The sequence below is a fragment of the Globicephala melas genome, chromosome 3 (assembly GCF_963455315.2).
Source record: "Globicephala melas chromosome 3, mGloMel1.2, whole genome shotgun sequence".
In the NCBI taxonomy this organism is placed as follows: Eukaryota; Metazoa; Chordata; class Mammalia; order Artiodactyla; family Delphinidae; genus Globicephala; species Globicephala melas.
In genome coordinates, this window is record NC_083316.1 from 167,700,769 (window position 1) to 167,727,820 (window position 27,052).

At 54.3% G+C, this 27,052-nt stretch overlaps 1 protein-coding gene and 1 non-coding gene across 7 annotated transcripts in view; one reads left to right on the forward strand and one right to left on the reverse strand.

The window, feature by feature from the left end:
* DPP9 (dipeptidyl peptidase 9) overlaps window positions 1-27,052 on the forward strand; it is a 115,062-nt gene that overhangs the window by 59,451 nt on the left and 28,559 nt on the right. For 3 of the 6 annotated variants that reach the window (XM_060297308.2, XM_060297311.2, XM_060297313.2), the window contains exons 2-7: window positions 7,471-7,593; window positions 8,206-8,380; window positions 13,634-13,749; window positions 15,575-15,627; window positions 18,221-18,308; window positions 21,950-22,203. In XM_060297308.2, the coding sequence (XP_060153291.1) occupies window positions 13,727-13,749; window positions 15,575-15,627; window positions 18,221-18,308; window positions 21,950-22,203 (418 nt within the window). In that variant the 5' untranslated portion in view covers window positions 7,471-7,593; window positions 8,206-8,380; window positions 13,634-13,726. Of the gene's footprint in view, window positions 1-7,470; window positions 7,594-8,205; window positions 8,381-10,894; window positions 11,741-13,184; window positions 13,750-14,503; window positions 14,587-15,574; window positions 15,628-18,220; window positions 18,309-21,949; window positions 22,204-27,052 lie in introns of those variants that run through there. The other 3 variants (XM_060297310.2, XM_060297309.2, XM_030879336.3) reach the window with 3 other exon arrangements.
* TRNAG-UCC (transfer RNA glycine (anticodon UCC)) lies at window positions 14,095-14,166 on the reverse strand. Its single transcript has one exon. It is a non-coding gene; the product is annotated as a tRNA-Gly (tRNA).

The window sequence follows — 27,052 nt, forward strand, 5'->3', positions numbered from 1 at the left end:
GGACACAAATGTGGCCAAGCAGGGCAGGGACATTGGGGTTCTAGAGACACTTGTCCCATCTCCTCCCTGCTGCCCCCCCGCCACCTGTCGTTGTATGAAGTCGCCAGAAGGACCTTTGATGGTATTTCTCCTACTTTTGATGGAGACATCACCTGCACACGTGAAGCAGACAAATCTTGTGTGTTCAGCACCCTGAGATCATACATGTGTGTAGACAGTGTAACCACCATCCAGCTGCTTGTATGGAACACTCTGGGCTCCCCAGAGGGGGCTCCAAGGAAGTGTTTCAAACGGTAAATCTGGTCCTGTTCTCCCTCACCTAAAATCTTTCCATGAGTCCCATCACCGTGAGGATGACACTCACAATAATCATAACGATGACAGCAGTGTGGTGGGTGCTCAGGGTACACCAGGCACTCAGTCTACACCATAGAGCTTGTCTGCATGGACTGCCTTTCCCTCCCGACATCCTTTAGACGCAGGTACTCTTATTATGCCCATTTTATAGATGGGGAAGATAAGGCATGGAGTGTTGAATTCGTTTGGGCTAAATTTGAAGCCACATGTCTGGCTCCATCCCCACCTCCAGATGGTCATGCGGCTGCTCCTTGTTACACAGGTGTATGCTTGAATGTCACCTCCTGTGACCCCTAGCACCTAGCAGTCCGGGGTTAGGGGCTCAAGCCAGAGATGGGGAGAGACAGAGGTAGGGTAGGAGTAAAAAGACAGAGAGAAAGAGGGACTTCCCTGGTGGTCCAGTGGTTAGGACTCTGCGCTTTCACTGCAGGGGGCGAGGGCTCGATCCCTGGTCCAGGAGGGATCCCTGGTCCAGGGGGTTCGATCCCTGGTCAGGGAACTAAGATCCTTCATGCCGCGCAGTGCACAGCCAAAAACAAACAAACGAAGGCAGAGAGAGAGACAAAAAGAAGCAGAGACGGAGAGAGAGTGCAGAGAAAGAGAGAGAAATAGGCATAAAGGTAAAGCGATCATTGGAGACAAACAGAAGAGCTGATGTTCCTAGCAGGAGCTTCCTATATGTGCATGGCTGGGGACCACTGATGAGATCGACAGGCACCGATGCCAGTGGGGGCAGGGGAGAAAGCGGCAAGACCCCAAACCCAGGCACCTGAGCGTGGAGCATGGTGAGAGGGGGCTGCGACGCACCAGCGTGTGTGCACATGAGCTGAGCGTGAGGGAGAGCCCTGCGTGGATGCAGCTCTTTGGCCTTATGGCCAGGCTAGCATCCTCTCTCCCTCTCTCTCTCCCCCATCCCGGGTCTCCCAGCTTTTTCCCATGACTCTCTGTCTCTTGTCATTGAGTCTCTGTCTCTGTGTCTCCCTGGCAGCCAGTGCTGTGGGTGAAGGGGCGTGTGTTGGTATAGAAGGCAGCTCCTGGGGGTGGGGTCACCATGGCAGCGGCTGACGCCTTGCACGCCATCATTCACGTAGAAGTGGACCCACCCACGGCTGACAGTCACCCTGTGGTCCCAAATGACAGCCTCCACCCCATCTCACCCACCCAGTGTGGACTGCAGAACCACAAGCAGCCTGCTCTGACACTGAGAAGCGGAAATGGATGGGAGCCCCCTTCCCCCCAAACCCCAAAAACCTGGCCAAGGAAGAATCATGGGGCCTCTCAAGCCAGGCCCAGCTGAGGACTTCCATCCCCAGGTCCCCAGGGAGGCAGGCTGGGGGTGGGGGGTGCTCAAGAGGAGGAGGAAGGGGGGAAGGGGCTCAGGGAGGAGAGGGGGCTCCGAGTGGGGAAGGGGGCTCACAGAGAGGGAGCAAAGTCAGAGAGTGGCTCAGCGAAGGGGAGGGGGCTCCAAAGGTGAGGGGGTCTCAGAGGTGGGCTCCAAGAGGGGGAAAGCTCCAAGAGGGGTGGGGCACCTGGGATTGAGGACTCCCCAGAGAGGGCCTGCGGCAATCCTGGAAGGCTTCCAGGAGGCCTGGCCTGCTTCCCCCTGGGAGAGTCCTTCCCACCGCCACCCCCCAACCTGGAGAAGTGGACCCTGGACCCCACGAGTAGATGGCCAAAGGGACTGACCAGCTGACCCTGGTTTACCAAGGAAAGCTGGCCACCAGTCAGGTTCTGAGTGGCACAGGGGTGTGTGTGTGTGTGTGTGTGTGTGTGTGTGTGTGTGTGTGTGTGTGTGTGTGTGTGTGTGAATCTCTGTCTTCCTAATCAGGTCTGGGGGAAACAGACATGGTGATGGACAGAACTCAGCCCCTTCTGTGCTTTAGGGGGTTTCTGAGTGGCACAGGGGTGTGTGTGTGTGTGTGTGTGTGTGTGTGTGTGTGTGTGTGTGTGTGTGTGTGTGTGTGTGTGTGTGTGTGTGTGTGTGTGTGTGTGTGTGTGTGTGTGTGTGTGTGTGTGTGTGTGTGTGTGTGTGTGAATCTCTGTCTTCCTAATCAGGTCTGGGGGAAACAGACATGGTGATGGACAGAACTCAGCCCCTTCTGTGCTTTAGGGGGTTTCAGCTGCCCCCACTGGTACAGGTCCCCATGGGCCTGGGAGCCCCAGCCTAGGTGCCCCGACCCTGGATCACGTGGTCCCCTCCCCTCCCCCACTTCTTCCCTCCTCCTTCCTCAGCCCACTGGGCCCCCTGCCGACTTTAATTGGCTTTCGTGGAGCTGAATTCATTGGGACTCTGCACAGCCCTGTGAGGTGGGGCCGGGCTGCAGCTCTCCCGCCTCCCTGCCTGGCTAATTGGGGGGCTTCATTGTCGAGAGGAGGCCCCCCCCAGCGCTCCCCACCGCCGCCTGCTCGCTCCCGCAGACAATGCTGGGAGCCCGCTGTCCTTAAGGGCGGGCTGCTGTAATTTGGTCTAATTCATCCAGGGAGACAGCGATTAGAGCTAATAAATGGCCCCCAACCCTGCTTTGTCTCACCCGCACCCCCGGCCCCGCTTCCATCCTCCCCCAGCGGCCCAGCTCCTCTCCCCTCCCCCAGCCAGGAGAGGGCCGGAAAACAGAAAGGCCCTCCAAGCCTCAGTTTTGCCATCTAGGAAATGGTTATAGCGTTGGTCCCCAGGAACTGGTGCCCACCTGTCTCTGCCGCAACTTGGAGGCGGGGGCAGCAGCCTGCTCAGATCGGCGACCCTCCCCCATGTCCTGGAGACACCAGTGGGCCCCATTCCTTAATGGAATCTCCACTCCACCCCCCAAATTCAAGGTCATGGTTTGTGAATCTAGCAAAGGGCTCTGGGCCCACCAGACTGGGCACACCTCCCCTCACATAGATTAACCCTGACATAAAGCCACTCTTTTTTTTTGGCTGTGTTGGATCTTCGTTGCTGCGCGCGGGCTTTCTCTAGTTGTGGCGAGCAGGGGCTACTCTTCGTTGTCTTGTGCGGGCTTCTCGTTGCGGTGGATTCTCTTGTTGCCGAGCACAGGCTGTAGACATGCGGGCTTCAGTAGTTGTGGTACGTGGGCTCAGTAGTTGTGGCTCGCGGGCTCTAGAGCGCAGGCTCAGTAGTTGTGGCGCACGGACTTAGTTGCTCCGCGGCATGTGGGATCTTCCCGGACCAGGGCTTGAAGCTGTGACCCATGCATTAGCAGGTGGATTCTTAACCACTGCGCCACCAGGGAAGTCCCATAAAACCACTCTTGATGGTGGCTTGAAGCACCGAGAGGGTCAGTAGTATATCTGATGTCACACAGAAATTAAGGGGCAAGGTTGAGGGAATTCCCTGGTGGTCCAGTGTCCAGTGGTTAGGATTCCACACTCCCACTGCAAGGGGCATGGATTCGATCCCTGGTCGGGAGCTAAGATCCTGCAAGCCATGCAGCACGGCCAAAAAAAAAAAAAAAAAGAAGGCTGGGGCAAGGTTGAGATTTGAACCAAGGCTTCAGGAGTCCAGTGCCTGTGTTCCTAACCACTAAGATATAGTAGCTTAGGGGATGAACTTAGCTTAGAGGATGAATTAATTTAGGGGAAGAACTTTGAATGTAGTCAACTCATGGGCAAGTTGGCCTTACTTCCTCAAACAAAGGAAAGAGACTTCTAGAAGGAAGACAGGAAACATTCATTCATTCATTCACACAATTAATGTATTTCCTGAACACAACAGGCTGTGTACTGTGGACAGAACAGTGGCTAAGACAGGTGGGCATGGCTTGGGGAAAAGCAGAAACAACAAGGAGACATCTGAAGGGACAATCTGGAGATGGCGGTGTTTCCCTGCCTGAGTGGGGACAGGTCAGGGCACAACTGGGGAGGGGGCTGGGCTGAGCAACAGGGGAAAGGGCACCAATGACACCCTGGGGACCGGGGGCCTGCGGTGGGAAACCCTTCCTGCGTGTCATCGCCGTGAGCCATTCAGTGCTTGCAACAACTCCAGGGGCAGGTGCTATGGTCACCCCCATTTTTCAGATGACAACACTGAGGTCGTCACAGGGCCCTCCTTGCCCAGCATCAGAGGCGGAGCCCGGTAAGCATCAGCTGCGCTCGTTGGCACATCCGTCTTTAGCCTCTGCAGCCGTGTCAGGGGTGGGGGTGAGGAGTAGGCCTGGTGCACACAGAGAGGACAGTAAAGGAGCTGGAAAATTCAGCTGAAGATTCACGGTGGGAGTTGTCACATGGTGGTCCAGCCCGGTCGACGGATGGGGTGGCGGATTCTTTCTCACGGTGGGCTCCAGACGGCGTCAGGGATGAGGATCCCTATGTTGGATCTGAGGCACTGACAAGTGTCCGTGTGATGACACTCCCAGTCAACAGCAGGATTCATACCAGTTCCCCCACCCGGAGGGGCCCTGGGGCCAAATAAAAATCACCACGGATGCTCTGTATCAAGGACCTTCTTTGTGCCAACCCCATAGTTAGCCTTTATTTTATTTAATCCTCCCATCACCCTCCACGAGAGAGCGTTATTATTATCACCCCCATTTCACAGATGAAGAAGTTGAGGCTCAGAGAGGGAAAGCCACCTGCCCAGTGTCACACAGTGAGGCTGAGTTTACCAGGATAGCCAAGAGTGAGTGAGACAGAAACGCAGTCCTGGGGAAATTCCAGTGGTGGGTGTGTGTGTGTGTGTGTGTGTGTGTGTGTGTGTGTGTGTGTGTCGGGGTGGGGGAGACAGATATGGGGGATGAGAAAAGCTTTCTCACGTCCCTCCATCACCGCACCCCCTCCCCCCCCCCACTTCCCATCTCCCCCCACATTTAGCCTTCAGACAGTGACGGTTTGATTGTGCGGAGCTAAGAATAACCCTCAACGGCAAAGTGCCCTGGAGATGCAGGGAGGTGAGAGGCAGAGATGGGGGGAAGGAAGTAGGCAGGGAGGCAAGTCTCATCCATGCATGCCCCCCACCAGCGCGCCCAGACTCCCTGATCTGTAGCTTCTGTCAACAGCCCAGGGCTGCTTCTTCTCTTATCTACCATTCCTGCAGCCCCATAAAAAAAATAACAAGCCGACTTTGTCATCATCTCTTGATTAGGAGGGCCCTTTCTATATTTATAGGTACTGGGCTAGCTGCGGACAGGTTTCGAGACTTGTGTTCCGGAGTCAGAATGCCAGGGTTAGAATCGTCACTCCCCGGCTGGCTGACAGGTGACTTCAGCTCTTTCAGCCTCAGTTTCCCTATGTATAAAATGGTATTAATGATCACACTTCACAGCGTCGCCAGAGGATGAAATGCGTTAGAAGGGCACCCACGAGGTCTCTGATTAATGTTATCTGCAGTTATGGTTGTGGTGATGGTGGTGTGTGAGATAGAATTTAAGGACCCCCAAACACCAGGGATTGTGTGTTGGCGGGGGGACTCCACATGGGCTACGGAGGAAGAGGCCTCATTTCATAAATCGATCAAAATTGCGAAGATAAGGTGAGCAGGTGAGTTCCCAGCTACTGCAAACCTCCCCAGATAATCAGTCAAAGAACTGATTCATTCAAACATGATCATTGTGGTTCCAACACCCAGGGAACAAATAGTTTAAAAGTATTTCTCAACAGCAAAAAAGGAGTGAGCGAGGTTGTTTATGAAATTAATCTCTCTCCCTCTCTCTCTCCCCCTCTCCCTCCCTCCCTTCCTCCCCTCCCCCCCATACACTGCTTTTTGTGTAACTTAAATTGCCAAGACTCAGTTTCCCCATCTGTAAAATGGGCATAATGAGAGTCCCGACCCCCATAACTGTGGGTTCTGATAAGGAAGTGATTAAAACAACTAGTTCAGGACCTGGCACCTTAACTATCATTATTTAACTACTAGTTAACCAGTTCATTAACTAGGAGTTAACTATCATGATTTTCTTAATTAATTTTTAATTAAAAAGGTGGTCCCAGCTCACAGAGGACATCAACTGTATCAGAAATGACTTATTTATTGTTTTTAAAAGACTCAAAGCAAATATCCTATATTCTTACCATTTTAATGGGTTTTAATTATGACGCGTGGCTCACCAAAATTCAACAGTGCATAAGGGTGTGCCGTGAACAACGAGGCTCTCTCCCACCTTGTGAAAAAGATTCGATGGCCTTTTATTTTATTTTTCGTTATCTTGATGTCCTTGAATTTTATCTATATAGAAGGCCGTCTAGTCTAGTTACTGCCAGAAATTACTTTCCTCGGTGTCTCCTATTCGATTCTAGCAATTTCCAAAGCACGTCTATTTTCACGCGTCTGCCCATGCAAAGGGGAGACCCATCTGTTGTTTGCTCTTTTTAACTGTAAATGTCTCGAGGTTGCTGGGGGAGGGGGGGTGTCTTTCTACATCAGCACATCCCCTCTCCTCCTTCCCTAACTCCACTGAAATCGGGGGCGCCGGGGGCGGGGCGGGGTACCACTCTTTATTTTATTTTATTTATTTATTTGGCCGCGCTGCGCGGCTTGCGCGATGCTAGTTCCCGACCAGGGATCCAACTCATGCCCTGGGCAGTGAAAGCGCGGAGTCCCAAGCACTGGACCGCCTGGGAATTCCCCGGGACGGGGTAGGGTGGTTCCATTCTTTAAATGAGCTGTTGAAGAAAAGAGGTTTTTGCATGAGAGCCGTGATTCCACTGTCCCACAAGCTTTTCTGTATGTTTGGAATGGTTTCCACAACGGAATCTCAATTTGTATGCAAGCTGAGGAGTAGAAAGTCAGTCTTGCCCAAGCTCGCAGCCCCCAGCCTCCAGGAGCCTCACCCAAAGGTCATGGCCAGCCACCCCTGCTGCCCATTTCCTGGATTCCTTCCAGGGGTATTCCGTGGATACACCCGACTGTGTTCATATACATTTGTATCCTTTCTGGATCGTGATTATTCTGATAAATGGTGGTGTAGGACATACACCTCCCCAAACTGTCCCAGCTCAGAGCACAAAGGGCCTCCTAATTCATTTTATGGCTGTGAGTGGACAATTGGGCTGTTTCTGTTCTTTAGCCCAGAAAGCTCTTGGGCTACACTGTCTTAATATACTCGTGAATGACCCTGGTACGGCCCAGGCTGAATGTTCCGATGGCTGGTTCTGATTCAATGACTTTTATTTTATTTTTAGTTATCTTGATTACCTTGAATTTCAACTATGTAGTACACAATCTAGTCTTGTGCCATGGACTTTGGAGCAAGACCATCTGGCTTCGAATCTCTAGTCTGCTACTTATAAGCTGTGTGACCTTGGGTAAGTTATTTAACCTCTCTGTGTCTCCTTGAGTGTGTTACTAACTTCTCCATGCCTGAGTCTCTTCACCCATTAAAAGGAGGCTGCTGCTGATGATAGCGCCAGTATCACGGGATTGTTGGGAGGACTAAATGAGTTTAAAATGTGACATTGTCTCGCATTTCCATTATTTTATGCATGCTATTCCCAGACATACAAAGGGATCTGTTGCAGCCAGCATTTGCAAGAAATGTTTCCCAGACTGAAAACATTAAATCCTTACCCCCTTCCCTTCTTTCTTTCCTCTTCCTTTTCTTCCCCCCAACCTTCCTGAAGGCTCCTGGAAAGCTAGACACTTTGGTAGGACAGGCCAGCAACCCTGCCTGCTGAGGCCACCTGCTTCGGGACAAGCGGGTGCTTCTGCAAATACTGGGGCGGGGGGAGGGGATATTAGGGGTGTCTGACTCTGAGATGCTGAGGTCTGGGGCTCAGAGTGGCGCTGGAAGGGAAGATGGGGTGGATGGCAGTCAGGGGATAATGTTGGGTGGGTGGCGGAGATACTGTGCGATGCCCGGGGTCTGGGCTCCTGCTGCCACCTAGTGGAATGACAGAATTATCTTCTTTTTTATCCAGGGAACCTGAGTTTGTAGTCTCCCCAGGAAGATGTACCAGACCTCACACAGGCAAACACAGGCTCAGAGAAGGGGAGCGACTTTCTGGGAATCACACAGCGCACTGGATGCCTTGAGTATGTTTGAAGGACACAAGAGATAATTTTAAAGGAAGTTTTTTTTGTTTTGTTTTGCAGGTAAGTGAGCTCTCAGGCCTCGATGGGGCTCATGGGGGAGAGAACATGTTTTCAGAGGTTCTCCCCCTCCACCAGGAAGCCCACCTGTATTACTCCATCCCCACTCCCAGGCGTTTTCTCTCCACTGGCCAGCTGTTCATTTGTTCATAATTTCAACAAATGTTTACCGAGCCCGTAATGACACGTAGAGAACAAAATAGATTCAAACAAACAACGAAAAACCCTGAGCTGGTGGAGCTCACAGCCCAGTGGGGTAGGCAAAGGAGAAACAAGTAAACAAATCTACAAATGGGATTATTTCAGAGACTGATAAGTCATTGAAAGAACAATGAACTGATAGGGACTGAATTTATCGGTGCCAAGGTTGGGGGAGAAGATTAAAGTTAGCAGGGCTCAGGGAAGTCACCTCTGAGGAGGTAACATTCAAACCAAGACTTGGAGGAGAGGGAGTGAGCCCTGGAAATAACTTGGAAAACCAGCAGGCACGGCCCGTGCAAAGGCCCTGGGGCAGGACTGTGCCTGGTGTGTTGGAGGAACAGCCAGGAGGCCTGTGTGCCTGGAGTAGAGTGAGTGAGGGGGAGAGAGGGAGGAGGGGAGGGCAGGGAGGGGATGGGGCAGGTCGTGCAGAGCCTTGTGGGCTTCGGGGAGGACTTGGGCTTTTACCTCGAAGGAGGTGGGAGTCCTGGAGGGCTGTGGGCAGAGGAGGGGAGGGAACCTGAGTCCGGTGCTCACAGGTGCAGTGGCTGCTGCGGGAAACAACAGGCCGTGGGCGGGAAACAACAGGTGACTGCATTTGTCCAGGTGGGCCATGATGGGGAGGACCAGGGAGATGGCCATAAAAGAGGGAAGAAGTGGGACTTCCCTGGTGGCGCAGTGATTGAGAGTCCGCCTACCGATGCAGGGGACACGGGTTCATGCCCCGGTCCGGGAGGATCCCACATGCCACGGAGCGGCTGGGCCCGTGAGCCATGGCTGCTGAGCCTGCGCGTCCAGAGCCTGTGCTCTGAGAGGCCACAACAGTGAGAGGCCCGCGTACCGCAAAAAAAAAAAAAAAAAAAGAGGGAAGAAGTGATCAGATTCTGGGTATATTTTGAAAGCAGCGCCAATTGGATTTGCTAAGGGATTGGGTGGGGGTGGGGGTGGGAGAGCAGGTTCTGGCTGAGTGCCTGGAAGGAAGGAGCTGTCCTCTACTGGGGCAGGAGATGGAGGGAGAAGCAGTTTCATAGTTCATCTGGGCTACTGTTACAAACCACCATAGACTGGGTGGCTTATACACAGGAGACATTTATTTCTCACAATTCTGGATTGCTGGAAGTCCAAGATCAAGGTGACAGCAGATTCAGTGTCTGGTGAGGGTGTTCTTCCTGGTTCACACATGATGTCTTCTTGCTGTGTCCTCATTGGAGGAAGGGGTGAGGGAACTCCCTGGGGTCTCTTTTATAAGGGCACTAATCCCATTCACGAGAACTCCACCCTCATGAGCAAATCACCTCCCAAAGGCCCCACCTCCTCAGACATCACATAGGGGGTTAGGTTTAACATATGAACTTTAGGGGGACACAAACATTAAGTCCTTAGCAAGCAGGTTGGGGAAGATAGGAGCTCAGTTAGGGCCATGGTAAGTGTGAGTCCCCCACAAGCCCTCCAAGCGCAGACATCCAGGGGCAGTCGGATCCCGAGTCTGGAGCTCAGGGGAGGCCTCGGTGTCATCGGGGTATAGAAGGGGTTAACGTCCTAGGAGTGGAGGAGGAGAAGGCTGCCAGAGAGGAGGGGAAAGACCTGAGGACCCAGCCCTGGACCAACGAGGGAGAGAGAAGGAAATCAATGGGGCCACTGAGGAGAGGAGGGTACCTGAGTATTTCCCAGGAGGAGGGGGCGGTTGGGTCAGGTGCTGAACTTAACATGAAGTCACCAATACGTTTCCCCTTTTTATGGCTGAATAATAGTCCATTGTGTGATGGACCACATTTTGGGTATCCATTCATCCATTGATGGACCCTTGGGTTGTTTCCACGTTTTGGCTATTGTCAATCATGATGCTATGAAAATGTGTGTACAGGTTTTTACAGGGATGTGTTTTCACTTTTCTTGGGTAGATACCTAGGAGTGGGATTGCTGGCTCAGATGATAATTGTTTAACCTTTTGAGGAACTGCCAGACCATTTCCCACAGCAGCTGCCCCATTTTTCACTCCCACCAGCGAAGTCCAAAGGGTCCAGTTTCTCCACATCCTCAGCAACACTTATTATTGTTTTTCTTTTTCCTGTATGTACATATGTATGTATGTATGTATTTCTGGCCAGGGAATTGAACCCGCGCCCTCGCAGTGAAAGCCCAGAGTCCTAACCAGTGGACCGCCACGGAATTCCCTGTTATTGTTTTTCTTGATTACAGCCCTCTTAGTAGGGGTGAATTGGTAAGTCTGGTCAACATTAGCTTCCAGATATCCCTCAGGAAAAAAAAAAAAAAAAGGAATTCGCTGGCAGTCCAGTGGTTAGGACTCCGCAGTTCCACTGCAGGGGACTGCGTTTGATTCCTGGTCAGGGAACTAAGATCCCGCATGCCCCACAGCGCAGCCAAAAAATAAAAAAAATAAAAAATCCATCAGATCAGCCCACTCATCACCAGCTCTGGGTCAGCTTGACTTCTGCCTTACCCACTCCACTTTCCCCAGTTCACATAGTACGTGTCAGTAATACTTGTTGAATGAATGAATGAATAGATGGAATACTATGCAGCCGTCAAAAAGGATGTCACAGAAGAATGTTTAATGACGGGGGGAAGGTGTGGTCGCTAGAATAATGCCCACCACAATGTCCACATCCTACTCCCCAGAACCTGTGAAGATGCTCCCTTCCATAGCACAAGGGACTTTGCAGGTGGGATTAAGTTAAAGATTTTGAGATGGGTAGATTATTTTGCATTATCTGGGTGGGTCTGATGTAACAAAGGGGTCTTTGTAAGAAGGAGACAAGAGAGTCAAAATCAAAGAAAGAAATGTGACAACAGAACCAGAAGTTGGAGTGATGTGGGACCATGAACCCAGAAGTGTGGGCAGCCTCTAGAAGCTGGAAAAGGCAAGGAATGGATTCTCCTGGATCCTCAGGGAACAGCACCTCCAGAAGGAATGCAGCCCTGTGGACACCTTGATTTTAGCCCCATTTGGACCACTTTTTGGACTTCTGACTTCCAGAACTGTCAGATGATACATTTGTGTTGTTTTCAGCCAGTGTTTATGGTAATTTGTCGCAGCAGCAGTAGAAAACTAAAACAGAAGATCTTCAAGATATATTACTGGGTCACAGTGCCCTGCTGAGCCATATTGGGATCTGAGGCAAAAGGAAAACTGTGTGCTTCTTGGTATGTTTTACGTGATTTTTAGTAGTTAATTCCTCCCCCCAAAAGCATATGTTGAGAATATTATCGATATGTTTGCTTCCATTAAACACAGAAAAGTAAAATTATAAAAAAGAGAAAAGTAAAATTATAAGTTCTTAATGTTGTGAGTTCTAATATACCTTTTTTTTTTCTTTCTTTTTCTTTTTTTTTTTTTGCGGTACGCGGGCCTCTCACTGTTGTGGCCTCTCCCATTGTGGAGCTCAGGCTCCGGACGCGCAGGCTCAGCGGCCATGGCTCATGGTCCTAGGCGCTCAGGGGCATGCGGGATCCTCCCGGACCGGGGCATGAACCCGTGTCCCCTGCATCGGCAGGCGGACTCTCAACCACTGTGCCACCAGGGAAGCCCTCTAACATACCTATTTTTAAGTTTCAATATTTTCAACCATGTCCTGGGGGAAAATAACCATTAAAAATGCGTAAAAACAGACATATGGGACTTCCCTTGTGTCCCAGTGGTTAAGACCCCCACCTTCCGGCCTTCCCTGGTGATGCAATGGTTAAGAATCTGCCTGCCAATAGAGGGAACAAGGGTTTGATACCTGGTTAGGGAACTAAGATGCTGCCTTCTGTGGGGCGGGACCTGTCCTGTGTCTGTATGTCTGTCCTTCCGCAATGATTCCTGCTCTGTGGTCAGACACCTCCCCGCAAAAAGATCTTACTTTCTTTAAATAGTCATGGACTTTTAAGGTTTCCTTTAAAATGTTTACCATTGTTATTTCACATCTAACTGTAGAAAAGTTTCACTATTGTATCAGAACTTCTCCAGAAAAGTGTCACAGACCTTTTCTCCTTTGGGGAATTACGCCTAAATCATGGTCTCCATTAAAAGGCAGATCTTAGTTGCTGCAGGGCAACTAAGCCCAGTGCAACGCAACTAAGACCGTATGCAGCCAAGTAAATAAATTAAAAAAAAACAAAACAAAACAAAAAACAGATGTAGAGGGGCACACGTTTTTGCTCTTGCCTCAGACTCCAATATGGCTTGGTAAGACACTGTCAGAACCTGTCTTGCTTTAAGATTTTGATATTTTGTTCACCATGGGGTTGCTTTTTGCCATTATTTTGATATTTTAGAATAATGCAGGCTTCCCTGGTGGCGCAGTGGTTGAAAGTCCGCCTGCCGATGCAGGGGACGCGGGTTCGTGCCCCGGGCCGGGAAAATCCCACATGCCGCGGAGCGGCTGGGCCCGTGAGCCATGGCCGCTGAGCCTGCGCGTCCGGAGCCTGAGCTCCGCAACGGGAGAGGCCACAACAGTGAGAGGCCCGCGTACCACAAAAAAAAAAAAAAAAAAGAATGCATTAAAATATTATTTAGTTTTTTTAGAGCCACCTTAATTTTTGCACTTGAGGTCATTGCCTCACTCTCCTTCTAATCCTGGCCCTGTAAGGGGGAAAAACAAACAAAACAGATTTTACAGCAATCTGATCCTAACTCCTTGCCATTACCTCCCTTCCTTCTACTATCTCTCTTAAAAAAAAAGAAAGAAAAAAAAAGATTGGTCCAAAATGAGTTAACTCTGGGTTATAAGATGAGAAGTCATTTAAATTATCTTCTTTCCATGTCCGGCTTGTTTTGGTTTTTTTCTTTTCACTTCGCAATTTGCTGCACCTGGCGTCCTTCAGCGGTCTTGCAGAAAGTTCTTGTAGAAAGTGGTTTGGGCTGAAGCAACAATGTCAACATTTGTAGACAGGCAAGAGTTTAAAATCTATCTATGAGACGAACTAATGAAACATTGTTGGGCTTCAGGGTGGGTTTGAGAGCAGTTTCTCTCTTGGATTGTTTTAATAGTGTGTTTGTGCGTGTTGCGAAGGGGGTTATTGGATTTTTTTTATTCTGTATCTTCCTCCTTCCAGCTTCCATTGCATCAAGCAGAGTGATGGATATTCAGTAAGAGCGGATATTCAGGAAGTTGCTGCCCAGACCACCGTGAAGGAAGGAAACAAATAATGTTCATTTTAGGAGCTACAATGTAACAATCTCCGTAACATTGTTTATGATAAGCTTAAGAAGGGCAACCCTAACATGTTTCCCTAGTGCTGCGGTTATCACGTTCTCCTCACAATAGAAAGGTCCCCGGTTCGATCCCCAGCAGAAACATTTCTACATCTTTACTGTAGAATTTTAAAATTTGCTTCAAAGTAATTTCAGTAGAAATTCAGCGTCGGTGCCTTTTTCTTTTTTCTTATTTCTCTAGTCATTTTTAGATATTATGGAATTTAAAAAGTTATTGCAAAGTAACACAAACTCTAGGTCGATGTTTGACGAGAAAGTTTTAAGTGGACGGTAAAACTAAGAAAAAGCTGTAAAACACACCTGCGTTGGCCGGGAATCGAACCCGGGTCAACTGCTTGGAAGGCAGCTATGCTAACCACTATACCACCAACGCTTGGACGAACACGTTTTTCTCTAGGAGCCTTTAGTAGAAGTATTATCGGTTAGGCCGGGCAATACCAAGTTACTGGGGGTGTCTCTCCCAACGTCCCTGCTCGCACAGGAAGACGCCACGTTTAGGACGTTTCACCCCACTTGCCGCGGGGCCGTGCTGGCGCGTTCCCCTCCCCAGCGCCCCGGACTCCTTGGTGCCGGCCGGGAGGTGGCCAATCCCAGGCCGCCGCCTGGGCCGCTCGACTTCCGGGTCAAAGGGGCCTGAGCTGCCGGGTGTCCCGTGTCCGCTGCCGCCGCTGTACCCTGCGCCCGCCACTTCCTGGGCTGCAGTCCCGGGCATGGAGCCGCGAGCTTGAGACGCCGCTGGCCCCGGGACGCCCTGCCCAGCCCGGCCCTCGCCCCGCGCCGGCCTCGAGCCCCGGTGAGCAGAGCCCGCGCGCCCCGTCCGGCCTCGGCCGCGACCCTGAACCCGCCATTGACCGGCCCCACCTCAGTCCCGACTCTGGATCGTCCACTGACCGGCCTCCCCGGTACTCTCCGTCCCGGCCTCCGCGCACCCCGGCCCCGCCATTGCCCAGACTCGCGGTTGCTCCAGTCCCCGCCTCCGTTTCCCCTCCGCCCCGGCCTCTCCTCACTCCTTCCCCGCCCGTTCCCTCCATCGGCAGGGCCACCTCTCAGCCTTTCCAACGCCCGGCCTCTCCCGACCTCCTCTCCCATCCCGTTGCTACCCAGACCACCTGGCTCTGACCCCTTCCGGGGGTGGCCTCACCCAGTAACGCCTTCCCTTCCTTGTCGGCTCTGGAGGTCCCCACCTTCTCCCCGTCCCCATCCAAACCCACGCTATCTATATGAGACCAGAGACCACTTCCTTGACCTGCTCCACCCCTTCACCCCTCCCCAGCGCTCGGCTTCCCCGCCACCCACATCCCCACAGGTCCAGCCCCTTCCCTCAGCTTCGCTCCCAGGCCAGTCCAGCCACCCACCTTCTTCGCACAGAGGCTCCGACCAGCCTTGACACTTCCCCATCCATGCGGCAGCTGAGCCTTCAGGAGTAGCCCGTTCTCTTTGAGCCCATCCCTGACCCCCTCCCCCCCACCGCGAGGAAGTCACTTGCCTCAGCGGCAAGAACAAACCTTTCCAGGAGCTGGGACTAGAGCCCAGGAGGGGTGCCCTGTGGCTACCAATCCCTGTCGTCCCTTGCTGGATCCTGGGCGAATTGGGCCCCGTGGCAGGACTTTCCTCCCTGGTGTGGTTCATACAGCGCTTCAGGGCTGTGAGGCATCCTTAGGAACTAGTGGGTACAGAAAATCAGGCCCAACCATCAGGGACTCTCCGAGTGGCAGGAAAATGAGTAGTTAGCCGGTCCCTCCATTAAATCACAGCGTTAATAAGACATTTACTCTGTCAAGGTCTGTGTCCCACGTCTGCAGCTGGAATGGAGGCTCTCTGGACCCTTTAGAAGGTCAGTGGTGCTGGGCTGGGGTGGCCGGGAAGGCTGGGTGTGTGCTGGTGGGATTCATTTGCCTGCTCCTGGATACAGAATTTGGCAGGAAGTGGTTTTCTGCAGCCCTGGGGTCACTGGTCTTGGGGACAGTTAGCCAGGCCCCAGGCCAGGGGCTGCAGCTTCGTGTGCTCTTGCTGGAGACTTTTCTTTCTATCTAGCATCGTATGCTAGATGTCCACGGACAGAAGCCCTGGAAGGACTGGGGGAGAAAAAGGAGGGAGCACTAATTCCAGCTGGATTTGGTGGATGTGTGGCTGCATCTCCCCCTCCCCCGCCACACACACACCTTATACGGTGCCTGGCGCTCAGTCTGTGAATGGTGTGGATTCTGGCTCTGAAAGGAACTTGAGTCCAATTCTCCCCTTGGTGTAATTTTAAGTAACTTGGTTAGATGGCAATATTAGCTGGCCCGTAGTTTCTGCTATGTCAGCTGCTTTACCCGTGCCATCTCACTTAATCCTCACAGTAGTCCTAGGTGTAGGCACTGCAGTCCCACTTTTTTTTTTAATAAATTTATTTATTAATTTGTTTATTTTTGGCTGAGTTGGCTCTTTGTTGCTGCACGCGAGCTTTCTCTAGTTGCGGCGAGCAGGGACTGCTTCTTGTTGCAGTGGCTTCTCTTGTTGAGGAGCACGGGCTCTAGGCATGCAGGCTCAGCAGTTGTGGCTCACGGGCTCCAGAGTGCAGGCTCAGTAGTTGTGGCACACGGGCTTAGTTGCTCTGCGGCATGTGGGATCTTCCCGGACCAGGACTCGAACCCGTGTCCCCTGCGTTGACAGGCGGATTCTTAACCATTGTGCCACAGGGGAAGCCCTGCAGTCCCACTTAGTAGCTGGGAAAATTGAAGCACAGAGAGGTTAGGCGGCTTCTCCAAGGTCACATAACCCAGTAGTGGCCGAGTCAGGATTTGAACCCAAACCTCTCTGACACCAGAGCCCACAGTTTTCACCACTGGACTGAGGTGAAATCAGTGCTTCTTTATGGTGACATTTTGCTTCACTTCTTCCATCGGATCTCTGTCCTGGGACCAGGCGCTGCTTTCTTTTCCTTTAACCATCAGGACACCTGTCTCGTCAAGAAGGGGGTGGGGTGCCCACCAAACCAGGGGTCCCTACCAAACCAGGGGTCCCTTTGACTTTGTTCAGTGTTCAAGTGAGTACAGGGACTCGTTCATTCAACCTGAGACGTTTGCTGTATTGAGTGCTTCCTGTGTGCCGGGGCCACAGCAGGAACAGGACAGATGGGGGCCTGCCTCCGTGGAGCTGACTTCCTGGTGCGGGGTGCTCACACACCCAGAGAGGGCTTCTCAGCCTCAGCACTAGCGAGATTTGGGGCCAGGTTATTCTTTCTGGTGGGGGAAGGGCATCCTGCTAATTGTGGGGGACTTAGCAGCATCCCTGGTCTCCACCACCCAGATGCCAGCAGCATGCCTCCCAGTCGTGACAACCAAAAACGTCTCCTGGGAACACCAGGCCTCGTCAAGACCCCCTGGCTTAGGGGATTCACTGACCGCCCCCGAGACTCTGCGCCCCATGACCACCTGACCCTCAGAGGTCCTAGGGTGCTGCACACATTTAAACACACAAACCAAGAGGGAGGGACAGGAGGCGACTCACAGACGCCGGGGGCCACCCTGATTTATACCATCTGAACCATTGGGGATTTATTTTGGTGTCTAGTGTGAGCTAAGGATCTAACTCCATTTCTTTCCCCCAGACAATGAATACAGAGTTTCCCCCCCTGGGCACTGTGGACACTGGGACCAGATCATTCTCTGGGGTGGGCCATCGTGGCCACAGTAGGGTGATGAGCGGCATCCCTGGCCCCACCCACCGGATGGCATGGTACCACTCCCCAGTCAGTGGGAACAGCCAAAACTGTCTACAGACACCACCAAGGGTCCCCTGGACGGGGGGTGGGGAGAGAGGGAAAATCACCCCCATTGAGAACTACCATTTTAGAATGAGTGCTTGCAGAAAGGCCCAGGTGTTGAGATGGGGATAACAAGGTAGCAACTTCAGACTTCATGCCAGGAAAGACCCCTGAAGAGGTGATACTGGGACCCAAAGGATAAGAGGAAGCACATCATACAAAAAGCAGGGCAAGGGTGTTCTAGGCAGAGGGAATGGTAAGTGCAAAGGCCCTGAGGTAGGACTGAGTCAGCGTGTTTAGGGGAGATTAAGGCCAGCGTGTCTGGAGATCATGGTCAAGGAGGTGGGGTCAGGAAGGCCATCAGGGAGCAACCACAGTGGGGAATTTGGGTTTATTTGATTTCCAGCAAGTGCCGTGGGTGGTGGCCCCCGAATCGTTTGAAACTCTCATCTCAGGGACTCTCACCTTGGGAGAACCACCCGGTTTCTGGCAAACGCCTGGACAGGTGTTCGAACTTCGAGTTTCAGGACAGGGCCTGCACCGTCTGCCTCATGAGGAGGCCCTTGGCATCGGGTGTTCCCCGCAGACAGGAGGGTGGCCTCGAGGAATGGGAGCGGGGAGGGGGGCCCACAACCCCACACTGCCAGAGCTGCAGCCCTTCGGTCTGCCCCCCTCGCAGGCTCACCCACCCAGAGGTCAGCCGAGTGGTTAATGCGGAAGGTTAAGAAGGTGCGGCTGGACAACACAAACACAGGACGTTGGAGAAGGTAAGGGGCATGCCGTGGGAGCGTGGTCGGTGGAGACGCGGTAGAGGTTCCCGAGTTTCCAGCAGAGTCTTAGGTCTGGGAAGGCACCTTGGCCACCTCGACGTTTCGGCATTTCCCCAGGGTGCGCGTCTGGCGGTTCTGCGTGGGCGGCAGCGTGGGCTAGGGAGGGGTTGTTCAGCCTTGGCCTTTTTGACACTGGGGCTGGGTCATTCAGTGCCCGCACTGGCATTGTCGGGTGTGGAGCGTCACCCACCCGTCACGACAACCACAGATGTCCCCAGACATCACCCCGTGTCCCCTGGGAACGGGATCAGCTCCAGGTGAGAACCCCTGGCCAGATGGTCAGGATGTGGGTTTTGGGGTCCAACAAACTGGGGCTCCTGTCCTTCCTCGTGGGTGACTTTGGGCGAACCACATGACCTCTGAGCCTATTTTCCAGTCCAAATGAGGACGAACCCAGCACTCACTAACCAGGGTTGCAGTGAGGATTAAACGTAATCACCCACACAAGGCCCAGGCACTTGTAAGTTCCACGTGTGGGGCCCGGCGCGGGCTGAAGGGACCGCAGGAAGTCCGCACCCTAGCCGACCTCTCTCACTATCAGTTTTCTGATCCTCAGGCTCATCTGCTTTTAGGGAGCGCAAGGATCGGGGAGGCAGGAAGGGAATGGAAGATGGTTCTGGGAGACAGGGCTGACGTTAAGCACAGTCACTCGTTTCCCGGATGTGGGCTCTGAAAACGGGTGGTGTGCGTGCATTCGGGTGTCAGGACCCCGAGTCTCGTCTCTCCTGTGCGCTAGGTACCACGTGGGCACGGGCTGGGCTGCACACTGACTTGAAGAAGCTGAAGGCCCAGGCAGTGCCAGGGCATATGGCCTTCATAGGGCAGAGGATGGCCTGCTGCTTCCAGGGAACTGCACCCGCAGGCATGCGCGAGTTCCCTGAGGGCCACTCTGAGGCATTTCCGGAGTGTGGCGGGCCCCGCCCCTCCCCTCCCCTTGTGCCTTATGAGAATCTGCTTCCCTCATCACTGGCCCCGCCTGGGTCTCCACCAGGTGCCCCTGTGGGCGGGTGGTCCCAGCCCGTGAAGCACTGGCTCAGACAGATCACAGAATGCCATCGGGCCTCGACTGTGACCGCACCAGCGGGTCCCGAGCTGTGCACTGGCGGCATCGTGGGCTGTGAGGCGTCCTACCGATTGGCAGAAGGAGAGCGTGGGTGGACCTGGCCTAAGTGGCTTAGAATCCACTTTGATTTCCCCAGCTGTGTAAACTCTTGAGGCAAGAAGCCGAGCCCCAGCTGGCACTGAATGAGACGGGCCGGCACCCTACGGGCTGCATTGCATTCACCTGTTCCCCCTCCGAGGCTCCCTCTGCGTCTGGGGAGGAGAGGGGCGAGCGGAGGGCCGGGGTGTAGCAGCAAGCCTTAGCCTGGGAGCTCGGGCTGCCTGGCCACATCTAGAAGATTCCTAGGACTTTCTCCCGATGTTTCATCTCGTTTCTCATCTCCTGGATCGTGTTTTTGCTTCCTGGGCTCTCTGCGCGGATCGGAGGCAAGATCATTTTTATCGTTCTTTGCTGTGGAAAGAAGTCATGAGATTCCGGGAGTGCTTCCGCCAGCCTCTCCGCATCTGGGGTTCCCCGTGGGAGCCCTGGAGGCCACGGTCTGTTCTTTTGCCGTGAGCAGGGCTTGAATTGTGGCAGCCGAGTCGGTGGGGGGCTCGGCGGGTTAGAGGACATCCCCTGCCTTGGTTTTCTGGGCTTGGTGCCAGCAGCGCTTGGGGCCGTGTGGGCTCTGCAGCGCTCAGCCGGTCCTGGCCCGGCCCCTGCCCAGCACCGCCCGTGGCCCCTGCCGCCCTCGAGGTGAACCGCAGCTCTGCGGCAGGCCGGGACGGGCCACGCGTGCCCCTCGGCAAGGCTTCCATCCTTCCAGGGTTTGCTTTATTTGACCCGAGGGCCCCGCAGGCTCTGATGGCCTGTGGTCTGTGTCTTCAAAGCCGCCGTGGGAGGAGCTGAAGTGTCTGGGGGACAGGACACGCCAGCTTGTTGCCCCGCCACCGCTCTTCCCCAGCCCGGCTGGGTCAGGGAGGACTGAGCAGGGGGCGTGGTTGGAAAGGGCACTCTGATAATCAGCCCGCAGTGGGTGCTCAGGAACCATGGGAACCGCCTCGTGTCTCTTTCTCCCCTTGCCTCTCAGAGCGGGCAGGGGTCCTTTGTCCTGTGGTGGTCACTTCAGGGTCTCGTATTGGCAAGGGGCAAAGCCTTCTGGGAGTCTTAAGCCTCCCACTGGAAGGGGGGGCACCAGCTCTGTCCATGACTTCTCTAAAGCCGTCCCCTCCTGCAAGGGAACTCAGACTTGTGCCTGCAAAGCCGCTAATCCCAGAGGATGAGGAATCCCAGCGTCTGGCGAGGCCTCCAGCCATTCGGTGCCCTCGCAGGAACTCGAGCCCGGCCCACTCACATTGGCTGGCCTCGCTAGACGACCCTGGCTCTTCCAGAACCGGGTCACCGTGGCCATGTTTAGATTTCCCTAAAACAAATATTTGTCTGGCCAGCCCTGTTCAGTCAAGAAGTGTGCTGAGCAGCGGGGGTGGGGGTAGGGGGGAGCCGTTGCACAGCAGCCGCTGCCCCTGGAGGGGGAGGAGAGAGTGGGATGGCCTCTGGGGGAGGGTTGCACATCCATCCTCTCAGGTGGAGCTCCCCCGATGTCCAGCGAATATCTGCCTGGGCCTCTGAGCACCTCTGGTGAGGCACGAGAGGTTCCCCCGCTGGCCAGCAAGCTGACAGCACCGGTGAGGAGGTTTGCAGACCCACAGCTTAACGCTCAGTTCTTGGTGCGGGAGTGACTGTGTCTCCCAGCGGGCTGTAGGGGAGACCATGATTGCTGTGGCTCTCCGAGGAATGCCTCCTGTGTGCCGGGGCCATGTGAGGTGCTGAGACGCTGCTGTGAACGGGACAGACGCGGGGGAGACAGAAAGGGGACCCGTGAACAGCCACTGTGACGAATGCTCGGAGGGCAGGGCAACCAGGTGGCAGGTGAAAGGTGAACGGAGAGACAGGTTTTGGTACAGATGTTCACCTGAGGACCCGACAGATACTTAAGCTGAGATCTGATTAGAAGTTAGTCCAGTAGAAAGAGGAAAAAAAGGGTTCCAGGCAGAAAGGATAGCACATGCAAAGGCCCTGGGGCAGGAAGCAGTCTGGCCTGTTTGGGCAGCTGAGAGAAGGCCAGTTTGCCCGAGGCCTAGTAATGAAGGTGGGTGAGATGTGAGGGCCTGGCAGAGGTCAGAGGGCAGAAACCATCGAAAGCCGTGGGGAGCGCTGGTTTTTAACCCTGGAGGGTGTGGAAAAACAAGGAACGGTTTTAGGTCAGGGGATCCGAGTTGCAGTGCACGTGCAGTCAAGCTGAGAGATGGTTGCGGTCATTCAGCTGAGAGGTGATGGTGGCCTGGATCTCAGGATTCGTGGATGGAGAGAAGAGGAACGATTTGAGAAATACTTAGGCGGGGCAGGGAAGGTTGCACGGGGCTGGGGCCCTGCCAAGGGAGTTGGAGAGTCTGATGGGAGGCAGCTTGTAAGTGGAACCTAGGTACCGCCCCCCCACCTTCTCATTGTCTTCCCACCCGTCCCTCCCTCCTCGTAGCTTCTCGCTGAATTCCGAGGGGGCGGAGAGGATGGCCACTGGGGCGCCGACATCCGACCGGGGCGACGCAGTCGAGATGGAGGACCCAGCCTCCCGCTTCCAGGTGCAGAAGCACTCGTGGGACGGGCTCCGGAGCATCATCCACGGCAGCCGCAAGAACTCGGGCCTCATCGTCAACAAAGCTCCACATGACTTCCAGTTTGTGCAGAAGACGGACGAGTCGGGCCCCCACTCCCACCGCCTCTACTACCTGGGTAAGCCCCCGGGCTCCCCTCGGACCCCCACGGCTGCCCTCGAGCCAGGCAGCATTTCTGGGACAGCTGTTACTAAGTCCTCTAGTCTCCAGATGTTGGCCAGTCCAATTAGTTAGAAGGTCCCAGTAGAGGGCCTGGCCCTGGGCAAACTGTCCCATGAATGACGTAGTGCTGCCCACGTTGTGATGCCACCCGTGGATGACATCTGTTTACAGTGAAAGTCGGGGGCAAGGGTCCCCCACGGGGCTCAGATGTGTATGTGACCAGAGCAGAGGGCAGTCCTACTCCATCTGTGTTACAGCAGCACCATGGTTCGGGCCTGGCCTGTGGGTCTGAGGCCCTGAGATTGTTTCCAGCCCTCGTCAGCGGGGCCCGCCCCCTGAGTCACTTCCCCGCCACCTGGGCTGGGCTGGGCCTGGCTAGTGAGCAACTTGACTTCCCCTCAGTGGGAGTTCAAAGTAACTCAAGTAGATGCTTGCCGGCTAGCAACGCGTTAAGAAGGAACCTGAGGCTCAAGGGAAGGTGCCACGGTGGCACCTTTGCCTCGTGGGCTGACAGTTGGGGTTTGCTCTCCCTGCCCGAGATCCCTGGCGGCTAAGCACGTGAATGGCTAATCACGTCTGCCTCCCGGTATGTGCCTTGAGAGCAGCACTTTCTACGTCATTGGCAATTATTTATGTGTTTGTGTTCCCTGCCGGCCTTTGGGGCACAGATGAGGCCTCGTGTACACCTGTGGCCTCAGCAGCTGGGCCAGGGCCTGGCTCCTGGTGGGGGGACAGCAAATACCTGTTGAGCAAATGAATTTCGCTTAAAGGTCTTCCAGGGCAGAAAGGAACAGTGCCAAGCATGTCCCTTTGTAAGTAGCCTGACACGTTATTGTTGGTCCAGAGCAGGTTTTTAACCTCAGCACTGGACATTGGAGGCCAGCGCTTTCTCTGTGTATCCTCAGCCTGCCCCCAGTCAGCCCGCCGTCAGTATTGGAAGCGAGTGATGGAGTGAATGAATGAGTGAAGGTCATCCCCTGCCTGAGGCTGACCCCACGCCGAGGACCGTGAGAGTGACTGAGATGGACGCCAGATGGCTCTCCCTTTCCCACAGTCCATGAGTCCATGCCATCTCTCCTCCTAAAGGCCCATGTGGAAACCATATGGCAGTTTGGCAAGCAGAGGCAGACAGAAGAATGGTCTAGAAGGGTCGGCAAGCGACGGCTGTCTGTTTTTAGAAATCTAGTTTGGCCGGTGCACAGCCATGCCCACTGGTTTACAGACCGTCTATGGCTGCTTTTGAGCATAATTGCAGCAGAGGTCATATGGTCCGCAAAGCCAAAAATACTTACTGTCTCTGGCCCCTTGCAGAAAAATGTTTGCCAACTCTAGCCTAGGAGAGATTAGGGCATGCTTCAAGTTTCATTTACCCAAGGGAGAGTTGGCTGTTAGGACCGAAAGTGGCCAAGGCTCTGGGACAGTGGTGAGCTGTTGCCTCTCTCTTCTTTTTTCTTGTGGTTCCGTGGCCCCCAATCCCTTTCTCCCAACGCAGTCTCTGTTGGACCTCTCACTCTCTCAAGTTCAAGGTGCCGTCCTGGTCACGGTACTTATATGAGCTTCCTGGGGCTGCTACTGAAACAAATGCCCACCGACTCAGTGGTTTAAAACAACAGAAACGTATTCTCTCTCAGTTCCGGAAGCCAGAAGTCTGAAATCAGTTTCTCTGGGCCAGTCAAGGTGTCCGCAGGGCCAGTCTTCTTCCGGAGGCTCTAGGGGAGAATCCGTTCTTTGCCTCTTGAGGCTTCTGGCGGCCACCGGCATTCCTTGTCTTGTGGCTGCGTCACTGCAGTCTTTGCGTCTGTGGTCTCATCGCCTCCTCCTCTCCTGTGTGTCTGTAATCTCTCTGTCTCCCTCTGATAAGGCAGGAGATTACATTTAGGGCCCACTGAGATAATCCAGACTAATCTTCCCAGCTAGAGGTCTTTAACGTTATCCCGTCTGCAAAGGCCCTTTTGCCAGGAAGGTAACGTACAGTTTCCAGGGATTAGGACATGAGTGCGTAGCCATTGCTAAGCCAACCACAGAGCTGCCGAAAGGGACAGAAATGCTCCGAGCTACTTTGAGCCACCAAGGGCCCCTCATAGTAAGGACACGGGTGTGTCAGGGAACCCCCCAGCCTCATGACCAGCACTGAGAAGCCCAACCATATGGAGTCCAGGCATCTGCCCTCGTATGTTTCTCTCCGTGGCTCCACCCTCACTGCCCACTTACCTTCCACTGCCACACTCCCGGGATTGCACGTCTGGTTCCAGCCACCAGCAGAAATGGACCAGCTTTTTCTGAATTTCTGGGACAGCGAGTATGATTGGCTTAGACATCCACTCATCCAGTCATCCTTGGCCTGGGGCGGGCGGTCCCTGCTGTCTATAGCAGGTGCTAAGGGCCCTCTCTTGTAGGGGGCAGCTCCAGACAAGGACTGTGGACCCACTGCGGCTCCAAAAAGTGCCTAGAACAGCCCAAAGCCATCCTACTTCTCTTGGGGTGACGTTGCTCACCCTTGAGCTGATCCAGTCTGCATCACTCAACACCCTCGGAGTACCCTTGACCTCACTCCATGTCCAAGTTCCTGGGGCAGGTCTCCCCAGAACCCCCATGTATTTATAACCTGTCTGCACTAGCCTGGTGCCAGGGGAATGCTGGCAGCCAGAAGCATTTATGGATTGAACAGAAAGGACCTCTAGGGGCGATGCCCAGCCCGCCCCCTGCTCCCCTGGGACCCCTGCCTCCTGGGTGGGCCCCAGGCTTGCCAGTCACCGTCCTCTGGGAAGGCTCATTGGGAGCCCAGTGCACGTGGGATGGAACAGAAAAGGGAACGTGCCTGCTGCTCGGGCACGTCCCCGGAAGATGATTCCAGGGCTCAACTGCTCCTAGTGGGTCGGCTCCTCCCCCCTGCAAACGGGTGTCCTGCATTCGGTGGAGGAGGGCACGGGGCCCCAGACAGCACTGGGGGTCCCTTAGGGGGTCCCTCGTGTCCTGTGTCCAGGTCCAGGGTCACACGCCCCATGTGGCCCCTCATCCAGGCCACGCGGTGTTTGCCCAGGCCTGGGCCACCTGCCGTGCTGGTGGGCTTTGGGGTGGGGTGCTGTCCCCAGAGATGGAGTGGAGCTGGTAAGAGGAGGCGCAGGGGGGACCGTGACAGCAGAAGTCAGCGGCTGTGGTCAGCCGTCCCAGACCCTTGCCGTGCACACCGGCATAGGTGCCTGCCGAGGGCAGCTCCTCCAGGGAATGTGCCGGGATGGGCTGTTTCATGTCACTGCTTATGAATTGTTGGCGGGGGGAGGCAGCTCTGATGTCCTTGGCAAGGCTGCACCGTTGATTTCCTGTTTGGAAGGCTCTGGCTCCCAGAGAGCTTGCGGACAGGGGCTGTCCAGAGCCCACAGCGCTCGGCCGAGAGTGGCCACCTGCTCCCTCCCAGCTTTCCACGCTGGCCCTCCCAGCCACCACGCTGCGTGGTGTTTGCTTTTTTTTAAATTGAGATGTAATTCACATCCCATAAAATTCTCTCTTAAAGGTGGAGAGCTTGGTGGTTTTGGGTACAGTCACAGTATTGTGCAACCATCACCACAGTCAAATTCCAGAACATTCCATCACCCCAGAAAGCAACCCTGTGCCCGTTAGCAGTCACTCCCTATCCCCCTCCCCCAGCCCGTAGCGACCCACTGACTTGCTTCCTGTCTCTGGATTTGCCTGTTCTGGACGTTTCACAGAAATGGAATCACAGGGACTTCCCCTGGCGGTCCAGTGGTTAAGACTCCGCGCTTCCACTGCAGGGGGCGCGGTTCCATCCCTGGTCTGGGAACTAAGATCCCACAAGCCGTGTGGCCAAAAAAAAAAAAAAGAAATGGAATCATGCACTGCACGATTCTCGTCCCAACTTGTCTTGTGAACTTCGGAAGATAGCCCCATCGGCAACTCAGACGGGCGGCGTCACATCTGTGCCTCTAGCTGGGAATGATTCCAGCTGTGGCAGCTTAGAGAGTCCTTAGAAGTCGAATTGTGAATGCTTCCCACTTGTAGCTTGCGTTTTCACTCTTTTTTTACTAACTATACTTCACGAGGAAACTGTCATGAGTGGAAGACGCGAGTCACTTGCCATATTGAGAAGCTACCCATAAGAGTTACTGTGGTGGAATAGGTATTATTTATGAAGCTCTATCTAGCTCTGGAGGTGCCAAGCTTGGGGGGCGGCCCGCCTGTTCTCCCACTCTTAGAAGTGAGAGCGCTGGGGCTTCCCTGGTGGCGCAGTGGTTGAGAGTCTGCCTGCCGATGCAGGGGACATGGGTTCGTGCCCCGGTCCGGGAGGATCCCACATGCCGCAGAGCGGCTGGGCCCGTGAGCCATGGCTGCTGAGCCTGCGCGTCCAGAGCCTGTGCTCCGCAACGGGAGAGGCCACAACAGTGAAAGGCCCGTGTACCGCAAAAAAAAAAAAAAAGTGAGAGCGCTTACGAGGAAGAGAGGCCAGCACCAGACCGAGCCTTCCTCCTGGAGAAATTTGGGATTGAGAGGGGTCAAAGCGGGACGCCTGCTTTCTGTGACCCGCTGTTGGCCACAGCGCATTCCTGGGCCACCGCAGAGCATCCCGCCTGCTGCCTGGGGGCTCTGCCCCAGTCCCTCACCTTGTTGCCCAGAGAGTGGGGAACCCAAAGCTTCCCGAGAACCATTCTGCTCCCGCCATTAACTTTGTTAACAGCCATAGTATCGTCATCCATCGAGGCAGAGGCACTTCCAGTTGGGACTTCCCTGGCAGTCCAGTGGTTAGGACTTCGTGCTTCCACTGCAGGGGGCATGGGTTTGATCCCTGGTCG